The sequence below is a fragment of the Bubalus bubalis genome, chromosome 24, assembly GCF_019923935.1.
Source record: "Bubalus bubalis isolate 160015118507 breed Murrah chromosome 24, NDDB_SH_1, whole genome shotgun sequence".
NCBI lineage: Eukaryota > Metazoa > Chordata > Mammalia > Artiodactyla > Bovidae > Bubalus > Bubalus bubalis.
In genome coordinates, this window is record NC_059180.1 from 28,630,413 (window position 1) to 28,651,931 (window position 21,519).

General features: G+C 45.0%; 1 protein-coding gene across 4 annotated transcripts in view; it reads right to left on the reverse strand.

The window, feature by feature from the left end:
- Positions 1-1,249: 1,249 nt before the first annotated feature.
- BFAR (bifunctional apoptosis regulator) overlaps positions 1,250-21,519 on the reverse strand; it is a 32,078-nt gene continuing 11,808 nt past the window's right edge. The window contains exons 1-8 of one of the 4 annotated variants that reach the window (XM_025275469.3): positions 20,907-20,928; positions 18,081-18,417; positions 16,404-16,608; positions 15,556-15,725; positions 13,094-13,238; positions 6,268-6,441; positions 4,398-4,600; positions 1,250-2,524 (exon numbers count right to left, since the gene is read on the reverse strand). In XM_025275469.3, the coding sequence (XP_025131254.1) occupies positions 2,332-2,524; positions 4,398-4,600; positions 6,268-6,441; positions 13,094-13,238; positions 15,556-15,725; positions 16,404-16,608; positions 18,081-18,343 (1,353 nt within the window). In that variant the 5' untranslated portion in view covers positions 18,344-18,417; positions 20,907-20,928 and the 3' untranslated portion in view covers positions 1,250-2,331. Of the gene's footprint in view, positions 2,525-4,397; positions 4,601-6,267; positions 6,442-13,093; positions 13,239-15,555; positions 15,726-16,403; positions 16,609-18,080; positions 18,418-20,195; positions 20,259-20,906; positions 20,929-21,519 lie in introns of those variants that run through there. The other 3 variants (XM_025275468.3, XM_006049764.4, XM_025275467.3) reach the window with 3 other exon arrangements.

Genomic DNA, 21,519 nt, shown 5'->3' on the forward strand with positions numbered 1-21,519 from the left:
TAATTGAGGCAGTTCCCTGGTGGTCCAGTGGTTAGGGCTCTGTGCTTTCACTGCAGGGGGTGTAGCTTCAATGCCTGATCAGGGAATTAAGATCCATTTCATGGTATGGCCAAATCAACAAATATTTAAAAACCTCACTCAATTAAAAAAAAAAAACGTAACTGAGACTCCGTACTGTATGACTTTTATAAGCTTTTTCCCATTTCTCTGTGTCTTTAAAAAAAGCTGTGAAAACTTCATTTCCAAGTGTTATTAGATACTATTTTATAGACTGCTAGCTTTCTGACATGGGCAGCATTTCCTATTCTTATCAATAACTAATGTAGCGAGGATGCTTGTGAATCTTTACCCTCTCCCACCTTTTTATTATCCCTTGAGATTTGCAGAAATGGAACTCTTGCATTAAAGGGTCTGTGCAGTATTTTAAATAGACACCTCATTTGGAGACACCTGAGCCTGCTCTGAGAGGGTGGCCCTCGCTCTGCTATGCCCGTTCCTCCCGCAGGTGATAAACAGGGAGCACCCCGCCTCTCCTGTTTGCGCTTGGCTGTCTGCCTTGTACTCCTCCCTGGAGCACATGTATTACTCATCTCTGAAGCACGATTTGGGGAGCAGGTAAGGACAGTGTGGGGAGGCCAAGGGGCACAGGTGAGAAGCACTGGACAGGGAGTCTGGCCTGGACCCCAGCTCCAGTAGTGCTACCCAGCCTCCATTTCTGCATCTAAAAATAAGAGGGACTTCCCTGGTGGTCCAGTGGTTAAGAGCCCACCTTGTAATGCAGGCAACGTGGGTCTGATCCCTGATTGGGGAACTAAGATCCCATATGCCACGGAGCAACTAACCCTGCACACCGCAACTACTGAACCCACACACCACACAACTAGAGCATCCACAAACTGCAACTAAGACCTGAGGCAGCCCAACAGATCAATATTTTAAAAGCTAAAAAAGAGAAGAGTAACCTTGTGAGGCACCAGGCCAGGGAGATGTAGACACTGCAATGTCCCTGGATCCACTGGGCTGGCAGTGTCTCTGGCGTATCAAGTCAGGCAGGAACAGGGCCTGATGAGGAAACACGGGGCTAAGGAAAACACTCTCTCCCCTTTCACTTAAGATCTCCTCAGTGGCTCCCCGGCTGTGGGGTGGGGCGGGGCGGGGACGGGTGTGGTAAGTGTGACCAGTAGGTTGTACTGGGCAACATCGATTTTCTTCATGTTTCCTAAACAGTCAATTTTTCTCTATGTAGAAGTTTTATCTGTATATATATAAACTTTATTTTTATTTCAAGTCACTTCTTCAAACTTTCAGATGTAGTTTGAGAGAAATCTTCAAAGATACAAAGGGTTAATGAATGGTTCATAGACTCGCAAAAAAACACTTTGGATGCAAGCTGATTTCTGTATAAATATGGGGCCGATCTTCAGACTGATAGCCTTTCACACCTGCTACTGTCACACTGGCAGGAAATCAAAGGCCACAGTTCATCTCATATTTACAATTACAGCACTTGGTGTAATTACACCTTGTTTTATACATCAGACAGGACAATAAAGATTATACAGTGCGAGGTCGATGTACAAGGTATTTCCTTAAACAAACGGACTGGCTTGCATTTTATAGATTACATTCTTAAAAACAAAGCAAACCCCCCAAACAACAATTTTACATAGCATGGAAGCAGCTCAGCCTGATGATTAAACTGCCTGACGTCCCACTCAACAACTCCAGCAAAAAGATCCCAACTTTCAATGATTCCAAGTAGAAAACAGTGGTGGCGAGTCTAACCACCATCATTCTAACCTCAAACTGACTGCTTTCAGAGGTTTAACTCTGAACCTTCTAGCAACTCTTACACAAGACAGAATCGTCAACTAGATTGTGGTTTTTCCTCCTTATTTTTTATGTGCAACTGCCTCTGCCTATGACAACATCTTCTCCTGTTTTCCTACCCTTGACTGAGGACAGGCCTGGCCCTGGGCTCCGACCCGCCCTGGGAGCCTCTTGTCAATCACTGAGGTTAGAGCAAGCGGGGATTGTGACCCACCGTGTGTCCTCCGAAGACCCGGAGTCCCTGCCAGCCGTCACGGGCTGAGCCTCCCAAGTCCCGGCGAGGAAGGCGGCGGGTGGGAGGTGCGGCCGCCGTGTTGGCCAAGCCCTGGGGCACCAGTCCCTGCTGCTACGGGCCGAGGCAGGGGACCTGGCTGTGGCCTCTGACGGACAAAGCAGCACCTTGTTTACTAGGGGCGGAAATAGGAAGTCCGCTTCCCCTTCTCCCCAGAGCTCGGTGGGCAGGGAGAGTGCAAGGGTCTCTCCGAACCTCGGCAGTGTCAGTCATAAGACCTGGGTTTCCAGCCGTCGGACTTCCTTGACCACGAGATCAATGTTAATAATTGGGTTAAAGTACAGGGCCCAGTAAAACAGACAGTTGCAAACAAACTGAGGGATGAGGGGCCAGAACATGGCCACAAAAAGCCCCTGTGTCGACACTTTCCAGAAATGGCTCCACATCCTCTGAGGCACGGTCCTGCAAAAGGAAGAGAGGCATGGGAGAGGTGAGACCGAGGCGCTCAGACCCTGCCTGGGCCTTTCCCCGCCGCAGAGTCTGGCCGCTGGAGCTGCAGGAGACCCTGTTTCCTGTCCCCTGTGCCTGAGACACACCTTTCCTGACCCTGTCACCTTCAACTCCTGGGACGGAGCCTGGAGGGGGCCTCCTCAGGGAAATGTCACCAGGTCCCCCCAGGTGAGGCCTTCCCAGCACTGCCCCAACTCCACCCGCTTCTGCGCTGAGTCACACTTGTATGTGTTTAATATAATACAGACATATTCTAACTTGTTTATTTATTTGTGGCGGTGTTGGGTCTTCGTTGCTGCGTGGGCTTTTCTCTAGCTGTGGCGAGCACGGGCTCCTCTCTGGTTGCAGTGCACAGGCTTCTCACTGCAGTGGCTTCTGGTGTTGCAGAGCATGGGCTTTAGGGCGCACGGGCTTCAGTAGTTGTGGTTCCTGGGGTCTAGATCACAGGCTCAATAGTTGTGGCCCATGGGCTTAGTTGCTGCTGGGCATGTGGGATCTTCCCGGATCAGGGATTGAACTAGTGTCTCCTGCATTGGCGGACAGATTCTTTACCACTGGGCCACCAGGGAAGCCTCTTTAATTTAATATTAACATAATATTTTCTCTGCTAGGCTGTAGGCCTTCAGGGTATAAACTATTCTCTTGACCAACACATCTGTGCTGTCCAGCAGAGAAGCAGGGGCACAGGAGAGTTTCAATCAACTGGGCATGAATAAGCGGAGTCACTGAATTGAATAAATAATGGAGATTCCTGTCAGGTTCTCACTATTCACCTGATGGGTAAGGCTAAGAAGCCTTCGTGTCACAGGCTGTTTCAGGCTAAAAGGGTGCAGGCGTGCTGATACGTTGTGTCTGCCTGCCCAGCAGCCGTCCTGTCTCCTGGAAGCATCTTCTGAGTTTCCCTTTGGGGTGCCTCCGTCCCCTATTCTCTTCCATGTGGCCCATGTAGGGCTGAAGCCAGCCCCTGGATGGGGGGTGAGTGCATGCTTGTGTCTGGACAAGGGGAGCCCACAAAGCCCTGCACTTGTGACAGGTTCAGGGGGCCTGTGACCCAGGCTGGGTGCATCCGAGCAAAGGCATGTGAGCCTGAGGCTAGGCTTTCACAAGTGCTATAGGGAGAGAAGTGTCTCTTTCCTCTAGGGTTCCTAAGCTGTCGGTCTCTACCTGGAGGGATCAAGGGCCCCTGAACACAGGAGCTGTTGAGGTGAACAGAGGACAGCTGTGAGAGGGAGAAAGACAGTTGGCCCTAAGGACAGTGTTCGGGTCTCTGGGTCCAGCCACGCAGGAAGCCATCACTGGGCATGGCCCCTGGTACGAAAGCCAACCTAGGTTGGTTTCTGCCACTTGCAACCAAGAGTCCTGACTCAGCGATTGTCTAGTCCAACTTTTTCATCTTACACATTAATCCAGAGAAATGATTACTGTCCCAGTTGGTGGCAGAGCAGGGTAAGAACTCAGGCCTACAGAATTTCTCCTCAGATCTCTTTATGTTCTACCACACTACTTTCCATAAAGCACCCTCTTCTTCTCGCTTGTTTATTCCTCAGTTATTAAACTCCTTCATGTACACCTCACCCTCCAGGAATTATCTGGTGTATTACATGGGGAAAAGGCACCCGGAGGCGCCCTTTAACAATGAGCACCATGAGAGCCTCCCCATCCTGAAACAAAGTCGTTTTCCTGTTCGCTGCTTAAGCAGTGTTTCTAAACCAGATCGCTGGGTGTCTTACTAGAGTCTGAAAAACACGCCAGAGGACTTCTCCACTTGTTATTTCTTCCCCACTCTCTGTTGCTCCAACCATCTCCAACATAAAAACATACTTACTTCAGTTCACTTCTTGACCAGATCCTCCAGAAGGAGAATAATTCCAGAACCGAGAGTAGCATGGCATTGACGATGAGAAACCGTGATGTCCAGTAATGGACCTCCAGCCAGTCCCAAGCAAACTCAGCAATCAGCTGGTACGGAAGGAAGGAGTACTTGATGAGGAATTCTCGCCACTGCTTCCATGTGGGCTCTCTAAGATCCTTTAGGAGTAGAACACAAGTAAATAAAAGTACATAAAAACAAACACAAAAAATTATGAGGACTGACTTTTACACAAGATACTGTGATCAGCCCAGCGAGTTTTACATTTATTAACACACACACACAGACATACACATCCAACAATCTCAAATGAGATCTCCATCCATCAACTAACCTTGTAATAACTCATCTTACACTAAATAAATGTTACCAAAGAGACTGAACCTCTTACATTGTTATATGATTGTGGAAGCTCAGAAGAAAAAAAAAAAAAAAAAAAAAACCTAAGCATGAGATATTAATCAGAAGGTTGAAATGGATAAATATTAACCAGTTTTAAAATGTCTTCAGCACTGCAAGAGCAGCTCAAACAATTTCCCAAATTCAACCTCTCACCTGTGGTGGAATGATCACAGGTCATGGGAAAATTAAACGTGTACCTTTAAAAAGTAATTTTGGGAAAATGAAAAACTTTAATGACAAACTTAGCAGGTAATTTATAACAAGAGTTTTTAAACAACTCATAAGCATTTGGGACTTTCTTGGTAGCTCAGACTGGTAAAGAATCTGCCTGGAATGTCGAAGACCTGGGTTTGATTCTTGGGTCAGGAAGATTGCTTGCAGAAGGGAATGCCAACCCACTCCAGTATTCTTGCCTGGAGAATCCCTTGGACAGAGGAGCCTGGCGGGCTACAGTCCATGGGGTCGCAAACAGTCAGACACAACCGAGCAACCAACACTTTCACTTTCTTTCAGGCATCCAGAGGCCAATGAAAGCTGAGCAAGACTGTGTACAATGGAGCAGACACTGAGCATCCCAAGAAAAAAGCCAGCCTGATGAGCAGACAGGGATATAGACAGGGCTTATTACAATACCACGGTCAGGGGTTCTCTGTGCTCCCAGTCCAGCAAGGGCAGAGAACAGCTGAAAATTGGGTAATTGGAGAAACACTGTGCAAAGGGGCCAATGAGCAGGCTTAAAGCGACATCAAGGCTAAAGTCCGTCAGGCAGGCACTTGATCCAATTCTGCAATATCATACACAATGATTCCTATAACCATGTGACTTTTGATATAAACAGATCAGAAGGACTGCCCCCAAAAGTACCAATGTAAAGGGCAATACCCTCCAGTGACACAGAGAATCACTCTGAGTCAGTGCAATCAACTATTCTGAAGGAATACAAGAGAGCCGGGGTGGGTAACCAGCCCTGCCAAAGGCCTGGTGGTCAGCTAACAGGATGACTGCCATCCGTGAGCAGGATGGTGGCTTCCTATTCTGAGGCCCACAGGACATATACTAAACCGATTTAGAAGATCCCGTTAAGAGATCCATTACCAAGCTCAAGGGCCCATAAATCTAACCCTCGGGCAATCTGGAACTAGGCTACCTTATTTTATAACAGAAGCAATACTTTTTTTTTTCCCCCCTCTAAATATTTCAAGTCTAAAGAGTAACCCCTCTTGCTATGCAATGCAGGAAACAAACAGCCTTCTAGGAGTGGGGAAGTTCCTGCTCTGTTTTCTTGGTAAGGGCTCTCCTTGCAAGATTCCAATGAAGACTTGTGCTATTTGCTCTTCCCTGCTAGGCTACAGCCACGTATCCAAATCCATTCCACGATGGGCAGTGGTGGCGTGATGCCCCTCAAGGCCCTCTGCAGACCCACCAGGAGCTTGGATATGATGTCATCCCCAGAGCCGTCTTCTTGCAGAGGACAGATGGTGTGAATGAAGGGCAGGAAGGTGTCGGTGTAGTCAAACAGGTAGAGGTACAGCAGACCGAGGCGCGGGGAGCTCTTGAGGGCGTACAGCAGGAACAGGGACCTCCCGGGGTTCACGGCCTGCAGAGCACAAATATTCATTACAACCACGGCTGCATTCTGCCAACTCATGCTCCTTCTGCAGTCTCACACCCTCTGCCATGTGGTTTGTGCTAACAATGAATGAATGAATGAATGAGAAGAGCAGGCCAAGCAATTCATCTGATGGGCTACATTATATAAAGATCTAGCCTCTCTCCACGGCTGGGGAGAGGAGGGGGGATGAGAAGCAAGGTCCTAGGCACAGTTAAAAGAACACAACCTTTCAGGAAAGTAGATGAGTGAGTGGGTGGGCATGCTCAGTCCTGTCTAATTCTTTGCAACCCCATGGACAGTAGTCCATCAGGCTTCTCTGTTCATGAGATTATCCCAGCAAGAATACTAGAGTGGGTTGCCATTTCCTCCTCCATGGTACCTTTCTGATCTAGGGATTGAACCTGTGTCTTCTGCATTGGCAGGTGGATTCTTTACCACTGAGCCACATGGGAAACCCCAATTAGTGGGCACCACTTAATAAAAATAATCTGAACTACAGGTTTCATGCACAAAGTATCTTGTGTTGCACTGTATATAACAGAGAAAAAGTGAAATCTGTGACTTTTGTCCTGAAGTTACAGTAGATATTTAGCCCAGAATTCATACAGCCATTGAGGAATGCAAAGGAGGAGCTTTGGATAATGCTCACGTTAAAACATTAGGTGAAAAAAGTCAGCACTGTTGAAAGCAGGGCCTGACTCGTTCAAAGCTGAGATCCTCTTCTAAAAGATCACCTGGCTCACAAGAGATGTCAATACATATTTGTGTGTGTGTGTGTGTGTGTGTGTGCGCACGCACGCACATGCTCAGTCGCTCAGTCTTGTCCTACTTTTTTGCAATTCCATGGACCGTAGCCTGCCAAGCTCGTCTGTCCCTGGGATTTCCCAGACAAGAATACTGGAGTGGGTTGCTATTTTCTTCTCCAGGGGAATCTTTCCAACCCAGGGATCGAACCTGTATCTTCTGCATTGCAGATGGATTCCTTACCACTGAGCCACCTGGGGAGCCCTATAAACGTAGTCAGAATAATCAAAATGGTTGTTGAGAAGAAACCTCCCATTTAAAGATGTGTAAGTGAAAAAGAAACGAGAGTTATGATATCACCATTTGGCAACCCTTAATGAAGGCAGAGATTTAAACAATCAATGATCGTGGGACGTTATGAGCCTCCTGATGGAAGAAGAGGTGACACCACAGAGAGACAAGTGCCAAAGTTCAAGATGTCAGAAACCACAGGAGAAAATGATCTGGTTTCTACAACAACTAAGTGCAGGGTAATGAAAAGAGGGAGGCAGAATCTACAGACCGAAAGAGATGTAAGAGATGTGTGTGTGTGTGCGTGCATGCACGTGTGCTCAGGCATGTCTGACTCTTTGCAACCCCATGGACTGTAACCCGCCAGGCTCATGTGTCCATGGAATTTTCCAGGCAAGAATACTGGAGTGGGTTGGTCATTTCCTTCTCCAGGGGATCTTTCCACCCAGGGATCGAACCCATGTCTCTTGCATCTTTGACATGACAACCAACACACAACCCAATATGCAGTTCAATACCAGAAAACCAAACAACCCAATCAAAAAGTCAGAAGAAGACCTAAATAGACATTTCTCCAAAGAAGACATACAGCTGGCTAATACACACATGAAAAGATGCTCAACATTGCTCATTATCAGAGAAAAGCAAATTAAAACTATCACCTCACACGTCAGAATGGCCATCAGCAAAAAAATCTACAAACAATAAATGGTAGAGGGTGTGGGGAAAAGGAGACCCTCTTGCACTTTGGTGGGAATATAAATTGATACAGCCACTGTGTAAGATAGTATGGAGACAAAACTAGGAATAAAACTACTATAGCAATCCCACCACTGGGCATATACCCTGAGGAAACCATGATTGAAAGAGACACACATACCCCAATGTTCACTACAGCACTGCTGACAATAGCCAGGACGCGGCAGCGACCTAAACGCCTGCTGCAGGATGAATGGATCAAGGCTGTGGTACTTAGTACAACATTACGCAGCCATGATGCGACAGTGATTCAAACAAGTACAGGCACCCAGAGCCTATTACATAGAGTGAAGTCAGAAAGAGAAAAACAAGTATCATACATTAACGCATATATATTGAATCTAGAAAGATGGTACTGATGAGCCTGTTTGCAGGGCAGCAACGGGGATGCAGACACAGAGAAGAGACTTGTGGACACAGCGGGGGAAGGAGAGAGAGGGACAAATTGGAAGAGTAACATTGACACATACACATTACCATGTGTTAAATAAGACAGCCAGTGGGAATTGGTTGTGTGATGCAGGGAGCTCAACCCGGGGGCTCTGTGACAACCTACAGGGGAGGGATGGGGCGGGAGATGGGAGGGAGGTTCAAGAGGGAGGTGACATTTGTATACCTATGGCTGCTTCATGTTGATGTATGGCGGACACTAACCCAATATTGTAAAGCAATTATCCTCCAATTAAAAAAGAAAAGAATCCAGAAGACCCGAATAGACATTTTTCCAAAGGAGACATAGAGATCGCCGACATGCATGTGAAAAGGCACATCATCATCGCTAATTATCAGAAAAATGGAAATCAAAATCACAATGAGATATCACATCAACCTGTCAGAAAAACCAACATCAAAAAGATAACAAATGCTGGAGAGGGTGTGGCGACAAGGGAAGCCTTGTACATTGTTGGTGGGAATTTATATTGCTGCAACCACTGTGGAAAACAGTATGGAGGTTCCTCAAAAATCTAAAAATAGTCCTTCCATATGATCCAGCAATTGCACTCCTTGGAATATATCTGAAGAAAAAAAAACATTAATTCAGAAAGAAACAGACAACCAATGCTCATAACAGCATTATTTATGGTTGCTAACCTATGGAAACAGCCCAAGTATCCATCAACAGAAGAATAGGTAAAGATGATGATAATGATATAATATATATGGAATGGAATACTGCTCTTCCGTAAGAATGAAATTTTGCCATTTTCAACAACTTGGATGGACCTGGGGGTATTATGCTTAGTGAAAATTAAGTCAGATGCAGGAAACAAATACATATATTTTGACTTACATGTGGAATCTAAAAAATAAAACAAAGAAATGACTATAAGAAAACAGAAACCAACTCATAGGTTTCGAGAAACAACAAGTGGCTACCAAAGGGGACAAGGAAGTGGGGAGGGGCAAGATAGGGGTAGGAGATTAAGAGGTACAAAGTACTACATATAAAGTAAGTCAGCCCAAGAACATATTGTATAGCACAGGCAATATAGCTGATATTTTAATAACTTTAAGTGGGGTATAATCTACAAAAATACTGAATCACTATGTTGTACACCTGAAACTAATATAATATTGTAAATCACTTTTCCTCAATTAAAAAAAAAAGATATAACAACCAAATGTGGACTCTATTTGGACCCTGGCTGGAACATGTCAACTGGGAAAAAAAAAATATATGGGATATTGTATACTGATAGATTGTTTGATAACATCAGAGGATTATTCATTCTGGGGTGTACACTGTGATATTTTAGTTTTGTTTTTTTAAAAAGTCTTTACTTTTTAGAGATTCAGTGAAATATTTACTTCTGAAATAGAACTATCTCAGATTTTCAAGATAATCAGGAGTAGTAGGAATAGGTATTACTGTGAAGTAAACATAGCCACGAGTTACTGTCTTATGGGCGGATGGTAGTTTTGTACTATTATCTTGTCTTTGTGTGTATTCAAAATTTTCCATAGTAAAAGTTCAAAAAAAAGTTTAATTTCTGAAAAATATATCTTTATATCGTAATTTAGGTGAGACACAGAAATATGGAAGTAGTTCTTCACTTTAAAGCAGCTTTTCCCAATCTTTTTTACATTATTACCTCTTAAGGATTCTTTTAAAGACTTTCTCATAAACCTGCCCCTGCCCCAGAAAATGTTAATACCACAGAAATACTGTGTATTTGTTTATGTACTATGGTCTCTGGAGCCACAAGTCATTGCAATACGTAACGCTCTTCACCCCTCCAGAACCAACGGCCTTGGGGGCAAAACCACTCTTTTGAGTGTGCGTTCTCTAAAAGAACACAGGTCCCAGAAACGGAGCCTGATGGTGTGCAGCCACATTGTGGTAAGGACGAGAGAAGGGACGATGACCGCGTTAATGTTTGTAGGTCTGGGGTCAGCTGGGCCAAAATATCCCAACTCTGGGCTCCTCTCTATCAGATGAGGAGGATGAACCAACCTCCCAGCGAGGGGATCATGATGGCAGGGCTACAGAGGGGAGCGAGCCGTCTCTCTCAAGTCCGCCCAGAACAGTGGCACTCAGGAGCAGCTGCACTTGGACTCCAGGGTCAAGGGAGTCCTGTCACACAGCCCATAGTGTGGGCTAAGTCACGTCAGTCGTGTCTGACTCTTTGAGACCCCATGGACTGTAGCCTGCCAGGCTCCTCTGTCCATGGGATTCTCCAGGCAAGACTACTGGAGTGGGTTGCCATGCCCTCCTCCAGGGGATCTCCCCAACCCAGGGATGGAACCTGTGTCTCCTACATCTCAGGCTTTGGCAGGCAGGTTCTTCTAGCACCACTGGGAAGCCTATATGCACAACATCAAACGACCACCCTTGAGGAGATCTGAAGGAACAAGATTCTGCTTGCCTTTTATACCAGGACCAGAATCCCAATCCCATTCACTCCAGTGAATATTAAGTTTACTTTGACAGACTCTAAATAGAGGGTCATAGGACCCAGAAAGGTTCTGTCATATATTAAAATCCACCACAGGACTAATATTGGCTACAAAAAATCCAGAGTTTGACTGCATTAACGAAACTAATAATTTATGACAAAAGAGAAGTAGGGATTTGAAAAAAATTGACAAAGGAACAACAGTAAAACAGTAAAAAAAAAAAACCACAAAAAAATAGTAAAACAATAAATCTTCTATCTTAGGACCCCTATCCCCATTCTTCAAAAAATTTGAAACTAGTGTTTTTCAGTTTTAAAGTAATACAGGCACACACTGCTATATTCAAAATGGGTAACCAACAAGGACCTACTTATGGCACATGGAACTCTGCTCAGTGCTGTGTGCCAGCCCAGAGCGCAGGGGGGTTTGGGGGAGGATGGATACATGTGTTGTGAAGGGCTGAGTCCCTCTGCTGTTCGCCTGAGACTACTGCAACATTGTTCATGGGCTATTCCCCGATACAAAATATAAAGTTTAAAGTTTGAAAAAAAAAAATAAAGTAATACATGCATATAATAAACACAATCTTCTTTTTCAAATGGCACAGAATTGAATTGAATGACAAATACAATTCAGCCTTTCACCCATGTCACAATCCCGAGATGAGAACATTGTTAGCAGTCTGTGTATCCTTCCAAAGATTCTCTATGATCCACACAAACATGAAGGTTTTCTAACGTGCTTTTTGTTTTCAGTTAACAATACCACTTGGGCGTCCTTTCTGGTTGGCGCACCCCAGGTCACCTCCTCCTTTGTAATGGCTACAAGCGGGGCTGAGCTGTATTTACTCAACTTGCTCCTAACAATGGGCGTTGAGGTTGCTTTCCATGTGCGACTGCCAGTGATACTGGCGTCAAATCTTGTTTAATGGTTTCTGTGACTCGAATGTACAGCTCTCACTGATTCTCTGAGGTCACTGGCTGAGAAGGAAAAGGGACCAGGAGGCCCAGGGTCGTGCTGACATCCCCAGTGTGTCCTGCAGGAGCCACAAGTCACTGCAACACATGCCTCATTTCACCCCTCAAGAACCAATGGCGAGGAGCCCAGGAGGCAGGCTCCCAGGTCAGACCACTATGCTGCCTGTGCGCTCAACGCAAAGAAGTGAAATGAAGATCAAAGAGTAAGTACCGCTTAAATTTGAATAGTTAGTGACAAACTGCTCTCCAAAGAGACAGAGCCAATTTAGGATCCGCAAATACGAGCGCCTCTTTGCTCGTGTTATGATGAAATGTTCTCATCCTTGACAATGTCAGAGTTGAGAACAACACAGGGGGTTGTCTCAGTTTGTACTAGAATTATCAGTGAGCATTACCCCCAACCCCAATCGACTTAACTGGTTATTTGTATTTAATTTTCTCCATGATGTCTTGTTTAGGGTACAGGTCTGTGTATTTCAGATATTCTATGACTAATAAAAAATAGAGTGTTCCTCCTATAGTACGGTACTCCCTACACTCTCCCTGTAAAAGAGAACGAGGTACCCAGCGAAGAACAATTTATCAGAATCGAGTAAAGTTGATGGCGTGCATTATTTGCGACCCGGTAATCCCATTCCTCAGTGTACAGCACTGAGAAGAAAGAGTGGCCATCAACGGGAGAGTGGACAGATGGTCACGCTGGTGAACAGGGGCCAGAGAGAAAAGCTACTTGCACAAGCATCAGCTTACTTCATGCCTCTTAGGTTAAGGTTCAAAATCTAGAATGTTGTTCCTACTGCTGTGGAGACACACCCGTAACACAAGTAGGAGAGCAGGCCCAGGAAGGGTTCACAGCCTGACAGGGGCTTCAGCTGTGTCTGCCATGTCTGCGAGCAGTGGGCAGACAGATAACTGCTATCTCATTCTCAATACTTTTTTTTTTTCCATTGAAGAAATAGAGTGTCCACCTTATATTCCCAGAGGTTCTGGGGGGGCTTCACGCCCAGGGCTTTCACGCGCTCCAGCTCCATGAGGATGGCTCTTCGGTGGCTGCTGCTTTCTATGGTATACGGTGCCTTAGAAAATTCTTCCTCTGTCAGAGTTAAAAGCAACCTGGGGGGATAAGGGTGGAAGCAAACTTTTCAGTCAGAATCCACCTTATCAACACAAATACACACTTTGGGCTTGAGGTAAGGCACCTAACACATGAAGTAATATGACTAACAGCAAACAAGTGAAAGCTTAAAATTTGCCAGGGACTCTCTGAAAACGCTTTGCTATACTGTCACTGACCCATCTACCAATTCTGCAAGGTAGGTGGTATCATGTCCATTTTGTGGGTGAGAAAACTGGCTTAGACAAAAAAATGACTCGCCCAAGGCACACTCAGGAGGACCATTTTGCTCCTACTCTTGATCTTTCAGCTATGCACTCTGACCTTACTATTTTTCAAAGTATATGTGTATGTGTGTGTTTGTGTGTGTGTATAGGGAAAAAAAAACCTAGAAAGAAATCCAATGAAATATCATGATAATTAGAGTAGCTGTTTGGGGGTAGTGATTAAAGATGACAACAGATACATTATCTGTTCCCTTTCATCAGAAAATGTGAAATCACCGCCAGTGATTCCTCATTAAAGTACCCCATAAAGGTTTATTCTCCTTCACTCAGCAAAGCCAGTTTAGGAAGCTCTCCTCTGGAAGGAAGACAGTTATGCAAAGTACATTGTATTAATAAGGCAGAGAATTCCAGGAGGGAGCAAGGTGAGGTGGGAGGTGCTGCTGCTGCTGCTGCTAAGTCACTTCAGTCGTGTCCGACTCTGTGAGGCCCCATAGACGGCAGCCCACCAGGCTCCCCCATCCCCGGGATTCTCCAGGCAAGAATACTGGAGTGGGTTGCCATTTCCTTCTCCAAAGCATGAAAGTGAAAAGTGCAGGTGAAGTCGCTCAGTCGTGTCTGACTCTCTGCAACCCCATGGACTGCAGCCCACCAGGCCCCTCCACCCATGGGATTCTCCAGGCAAGGGTACTGGAGTGGGCTGCAGCCCACCAGGCCCCTCCACCCATGGGATTCTCCAGGCAAGGGTACTGGAGTGGACTGCAGCCCACCAGGCCCCTCCACCCATGGGATTCTCCAGGCAAGGGTACTGGAGTGGGCTGCCACTGGAGGTGGTGCTACTTTTTACAAAAAGCAGAGTGGGGGCATTTTGCTTCCTCAATAGAGAGTCAAGTGTTGAAAGTTCAGTTCAAGGGGAAAAACAGAGCAGGGTGCGAGGTGGGGTACCAGGTAGGTTACCTGGGGACACCAGGTAGACAGCCTAGCAGTGAGGACCACATGTCTGATTCAAATGGGTTAGAGAACAGTGGCCCGGTGGTCTAAGTACATCCCTATGTGATCCCTCCAAGGAAGGGAGGGACCCAGTAAAAATGGACAGGGCTTAGGAAGGGGCAGGGAGCTTTGCTGATAGGCAGAAGCAGCCTGCCCCATCGCTCGACAATGAGTGAGTTCTGCAAACTAATGGCTTCCTCCATTTGCACCAATGCAGTTTGGTACTATCTGGAGCAGAAAAAAAAGGACCACCACAAATGTGTGTTCGTAGAGGTTGATTAATAGACTCTAGCATATACATACACATATAAACACACACATATACATATGTATATATATACATATAAACACAGGTCTGCTTAGAACAATCATATTTTCCATTTAAATAAATAATCCACAGTTCTATGTGTAGAACTGTATAAACATCGAAAAAAATCTGGACAGCTGTCCAGCAAGTGGTTTTTTCCTCAAGAGCAGGATGATGAAGGTATTTCATTTCTAATGTCCTATAGTCCCACATTATTATTTTGAAATAAATAAACACGTTACCCTTATATTCGGGAAGCAACAAACAATTAAGATGTCAACCAATGACATAAAACGGGATGGCTGCTTTAGAAATGTTTAATGGTTCGCTAAAAGGTAAACACAGAGTTACCTTATGACCCAGCAATTCCGCTCCAAGAGTATTGAGTATTGAAAATACAAGTCCACACAAAAACCTTTATACAAGCGATCACAGCAGCAGTGTTCCTAACAGCCCCCAAATGGAATCAATCCAAATGTCCATCAACCGAAGAATGAATGAAGGAAGAACGGAAATACTCTGAACAGGCAAATCCAGGAGACAGAAAGTAGAATGGTGCTTGCCGGGGGCTGAGAGGGGGGAAAATGAGGACTGACTGCCTTTGGCAGGAGCTTTCTTTTGGGGGGTGATGAGAATGTTCTAAAGCCAGACTGTGGCCATGGCAGCACATATCTGCAAATATATTAAAAACCATGGATTATACACTTCAAATGGGTGAGTTTCAGGGTATGTGGACAGTATCTCAAAAACAGTTTCAGAAATGTCAGTGATGCAGCGGCAGATTTTGCTCCTCACCTTCCGTTTACTCTTTCAGATAAAAACCTGTCTCTGTAGAGGGAGGCCCAAGGGCCTAGCTGCTCCAGCCAGAGCACAACTTCCTCCGCTGTCCATCTGGCCACGGCCTTGTGGACCAGGAGGTGCCGCTCGGATTCTCTGCTGCTCCAGTGGTACACCAGAAGGACCACCTGGGGAAAAGCGACAAGGACCTTATCGCACAGAAAGACCAGAGATGCCAGCTTCCGAATACGCGAGCGTGGGGCCGGGGAGGGAAGATGCTGCGCTGGGAGGAAACGATGCCAAGTCTGTCAACATGGAAACCAGGCCACACCACTGCCACAGGGAGCTGAGGAGCACGACCCTCGGTGGGCTCACCTCTGCTGATTTTCGGGTTGTTGTCGGGGAACAGAGACAGAAATGGGACTCACTACAAGGCACCTGGGAGCACTGCACCCTCGACCCCATCAATTTGGCCAATGTGACTGACTCATGTGCCTTTGCTATTGGAAAATTTGTTAACAATAAGATTTTCATAGCATGGATAGAACTTCAAAAGAAAAAGAGTCTCTAAGGTTTGAAGTTAGTAAAGTGCTGTGCTCAAGACATGGCCTCGGTTCCAGCCCTAACACCTTTCTGCACCAGTTTCCTCCTCTCTAGAGCAGGAATAATGACAGTGTCTATTGCATAGGCTGTGAAGATGAAATAGGACAAAATTAACAGTTACTGGGTTCTGAATACCAGACTCTGTAGATACTTGTATAGGCAACATCCCAGGTTCCAACTTACACAGTGAATTACCATGTGCGATCACTTAGGAGTATTTCAACAGAACTGACTTCAGTGAAAACCATGGGACATCCACTTACTGCCACCCCAGTTAAAGCTGTGAGCACTCCGGAGTAGAAACCCCCTCCCCTGTGCTGGTTCCCTCGGCCGGTGTGGGGAGCTGAAGGCGTGTGATCATTCCCTAACTTCTGAAAGGCTGCAAGACTCTGGACTATGTCGTTATTCTGCTGAATGTCTTCAAATCGCATTCTAATGGCATCAGGAAATAATTTTTCAACGGCGTCCCTATGAAGAAGAGAGAGAGAGAAAAAAAAGACAGTTAACTAAATACACTTAAAATGTTTTAGAGAACAAAATAACACTGATGTCAACATTTAATAATATACCAAGGATTTCCCTGCTCGTCCAGTGGTTAAGAATCTACCTTCCAATGCGGGGGATGTAAGTTTGAGACGAGGAACTAAGATCGCGTAAGCTATGGGGCCATTAAGCCCATGTACCACAGCTAGTGAGCCCACATGTCCCAACGAAGACCCGATGCAGCCAAAAGTAAATAGATATTTTTAAAAATACATATACCAGGATTCAGAAAGAATGGACAAGAAGGTTGGTTATGGCCCTATTGCCAACAACAACAAATCAAAAACATCTACATGTCCACTGTTAGGGAAGCAGCTAAACAAAACATAGCATATTTCTACAGAGGAACAACACATTGTTTTAAAAATAAGTTTACTGGATATCACTGGGTATCAAGATAAATAAATTTAATTAAACATATTGTTTGAATGAAATAGGAAACTGCGGAAACACAGACCTTACACAACTGACATCAGAAAATATTTGCATTTCCTGTTGGCACATAAATGTATAAAAGTATCATAACTGAGACTACTCTCAGAAAAAGGAAGAACTGTAAGATGGGGGGAGGCGGAGTCGAAGGGGTCTTTATCAGCAACAATCTGATTATTAAAAATTAACTCATAAAAAAAGAAAAAAGGTGAAGTTCAGTTGTAAAAGTTAGACCAACCATCAGGCCATGCTATAGGGCTCTTTATGTTGAATTATACACAATTTGAGAACTCCCCCGCCACCCACCAAAGAGAACCCTTCTTCAATTTAAGATTAACCTGCAGATAAACCAAGACTGACAGGTCAGAGCAAAGTGTTTGTAAATACGCTTCTGTGAAAAAGAGAATGCTGGATTAATGTTTTAACCTTCCTGGTACTCTGTTTGTCAGAAAGGATTAGCCTCATAGACCTCCCAGGAACAGGATGAACATCATGAATAGAAAAAGGAAAAAACCCACCATCTGAAGGTCTTATCTGCCGTGTGATGCCACGCATGAGAAACTTTATGAATGTGGTAAGTGCAACAGAGTTTAGTCAGAGACTGTGAAAATCAGCATCATACTAGTTATTCAGAATCATACAGTTAGACCACTTCCTCTATTCTAGGGTGTTCTCAGTGAACACACATCAGTCAGAAGTATTATGTACCAAGGGTTACAGAAAATGGTCTGGTAACCAGTTTCTTTCTTTCCCTCATTTATAATAAATAGTAAACATATCACGGTCACCTGTGAGGAAGGGAGTCAGGACTGGCAGGCCCTTGAGCCCCCTGACTCACAGCGGACCAAGAGTGACCCCGAGGCAGCGGGCTCCACGTCTCTGGCCTTTCCAGACGTGGCTGCTCCCAGTAAGAGAAACCACGCTGTACAAGCCCAGTGAACTACCCGTATGGACTTGAGCATTACCTGAGGAGAATATTGACTTTGGGGAAACCTTCCCATTTTTCTCTGCATTCTGGACACTCTGTTTTCTTCGAAGAGGCCCACCACAGAGCTAGGCAGTGCCGGCAGAAGCTGTGCCCACAGTTCAAGGTGGTGGGGTTAACCAGGATGTCGTAACAGCAGTGGCAGGAGAATTCATTAATGGAAATCTGAGGGCTGGCGCTCTCGAGCGGCTCATTTTTCTCAAGGCTTGCTGCATCCAGATCATTCTGTGGAGACTCCTCCATCTCTTAGCAAATTCTGGAATCCATAGACATAGAAAATTACAGACTCAGCAGACCTATGCAAGATGACATTAAATCTAGGGGAAAAAGAGAGACAAACAAGAGAAATAGGTCAAATAATTTAGCAGGTGTTTGAGATGACAGATATTCTATTAAAGCTCTGATTTTTAAATGTGACAAATTTGGTTTCTAAAAATTTACATTTCGTAAACCACATAAACATCACTAAATTTTTCGACTTACTGTCACACTTTTGAAAATTAGGTAAAGCAAAAGAGTGCAAAGGAAAGTTCAGTGGGCTTGGGTGGGGGGAGGCTGGAGAATTCTAGATCCTTCCCTGCTAATGTCCTTGGAAAATTTAATTTCTCTGGCCTCAGTTTTCTCAATGAAATCTGTGACATCCTTTCAATGTACAAACTTTAAATAAACCAGATTCTTGGCCCACTAAAATGTCTGGAGTTGGCAATAACAGATGCACTTCATATAAACAACAGATTTTATCCAAACGAATCTGCCTTCCCCTGAGGTAATTATTTAACATCTGACTTCAGAGGCTCCCATAGGGAGGGTACCTGGAAGAGAGGCCTGGTTCTCTGAGATGCCCTATGCCAGGCTTACTCGCCTGAGGCTAAACATCTCTCCTCTCTCCCCAAATCAACCCAAACATGCACATCCTGCCTACTGGATCCCGCTAGTTTGGTGTCACAGAAACATGCTAATGTCACTAATAAGCTAATGGCAAAGGACCATTCTCTTCTCATTCTTATCTGGGTCTTAAGGGATTTTTATTGAGAAGCAGTATGATGAGGGCATGGAGTTAGAAGTTCAACTCTCCATCTCTGGGACTAAGGTACCTGGGCTCTCCCAGCCCTACTTCCTCAACTTCACAGTGTCTTATGAGGGTTGTGCTGTGCTAAGCTGCTTCCGTCTTATCCCACACTTTGCAACCCCATGGACTGGAGCCCACCAGGCTCCTCTGTCCATGGGATTCTCCAGGCAAGAATACTGGAGTGGGTTGCCATTTCCTTCTCCAGGGGATCTTTTCAACTTCAGGGATTGAATCCATGTCTCTTACGTCTCCTGCATTGGCAGGTGGGTTCTTTACCACTAGTGCCACCTAGGAAGCCCTTGTGAGGGTTAGAGATGGTGAACTAGGGTGGCAGATGGTGTACACAGGGGTGAAAGAAATTATTATTCATATTGCTACTGGAATTAGCATGCACAGACACTGGTGGGGATGTTTCTCAATCTATTATTACAGGAAAGAAAGTAAGTTGCTGTCGATCACCCACACTGGTCTCGCAGAGAAGGACTCTTTGCAGGCAGAGTGGTTGAGAACACAGGTCCCAGGGCTGGGCTGCCTGCGTTCTTACCCCCGCTCTGCCCTCTGGATTTGAGTCTCAGGTCTCTCATCTATTAATAGGGGTGGTAATAGGGGCTTCCCTGGTGGCTCAGTGGTAAAGGATTGTCTGCAATGCAGGAGATGTAGGTTCGATCCTTGGGACAGGAAAATCCCCTAGAGAAGGAAATGGCAACTCAATCCAGGATTCTTGCCTGGGAAATTCCATGGACAGAGGAGCCTGGTGAGCTAAAATCCATGGGGTCACAGAGTCAGACACGACTTAGCAACTAAACAACAACAATAATCAACAATAGTGTTTAACTCATTGGGAGGTTTTGAGAGTTAGGTAAGAGAATGCAATGAAAGTGCCTGGCATACTGTAAGTAGACCTTAAATGCTAACAATTTCTCTGATTTTCAGGGAATTGTATCACTTTTTACATGGTACAAATTTTAAATTAAGCATGATAACACTATTTTAAACAAGAAAATCTATAAACACAAGAATACAAACCATGGCCACTGTTTCGTGGTCTGCTGCCCGTCTGATCTGCTACAGCTTTCTGAATCCCTAAGAAACAATTCCATCCGAGAAGTATGCTCAGCAAATCAATGAGATGCACTGAAAGCTGCAATGCCTACAGTCAGCATTGGGCAACACAAAGGGCCCAGTTCTTCTCCATGACAACGCCCAGCAACCAAGGCTTCAAAAGTTGAACAGATTGTGCTACGAACTTCTGTCTCATTGACCATATTCACCTGAGCTCTTGCCAACCGATTACGGCTTCTTCAAGCATCTCAACAACTTTTTGCAGGGAAAACGTTTCCACAAACCAGGAGGAGGCAAAAAATGCTTTCAAAGAGTTCGTCAAATCCTGAAGCACAGATTTTTATGCTACAGGAATAAACACAGTTATTGCTCGTTGGCAAAATTGGTGTTGATTGTAATGGTTCCTATTTTGATTAATAATGATGCATTTGAGCCTAGTTATAATGATTTAAAATTCACAACTTTAATTAAACCACAATTACGTTTGCACCAACCCAATGTTAGTAGGCTATGGTCTTTCCAGTAGTCATATATGGATGTGAGAGCTGGACCATAAAGGCAGAGAGCTGAAGAGTTGATGCTTTTGAACTGCAGTGTTGGAGAAGACTCTTGAGAGTCCCTTGGACAGCAAGGAGATCAAACCAGTCAATCCTAAAAGAAATCAACTGTGAATACCTTTTGGAAGAACCGATGCTGAAGCTGAAGCTCCAATACTTTGGCCACCTGATGCAAACAGCCGACTCACTGGAAAAGACCCTGATGGAAAGACTGAGGGCAAGCAGAGAGGGGAGTGACAGAGGATGAGATGGTTGGATGGCATCACTGATTTAATGGACATGAACTTGGGCAAACTCCACGAGATGGTGAGGGACAGGGAAGCCTGGCATGCTACAGTCCATGGGGTCGAGAAGAATTAGACATGACTTGGTGACAGAACAACAATAGTAGTTGCTTTGTTGGGTGGGACGAGGATGATTTTTTTGGTTTTGGTTTTCTGTATTTACTAAGCTGTTCTTAATGAAAATGAGGTTATAACTGCAAAAATACAGAGAAAATCATAAAAATAAACCACATTTGCTGATTATTTGTATTTTTTAAAAAATTAACTGAATTTTACTTATTTTTGGCTGCACTGGGTCTGCATTGCTGTGTTTGGGCTTCCCCTAGCTGTGGCAAGAGAGGACTTCCTCGTGTGGTGTGCAGGCTTCTCCCTGTGGTAGCTTCTCTTGTTGCCAAGCTCAGGCTCAAGCTTGGCAGGTATTGTGAGTTTCAGTAGTTGAGATTCATA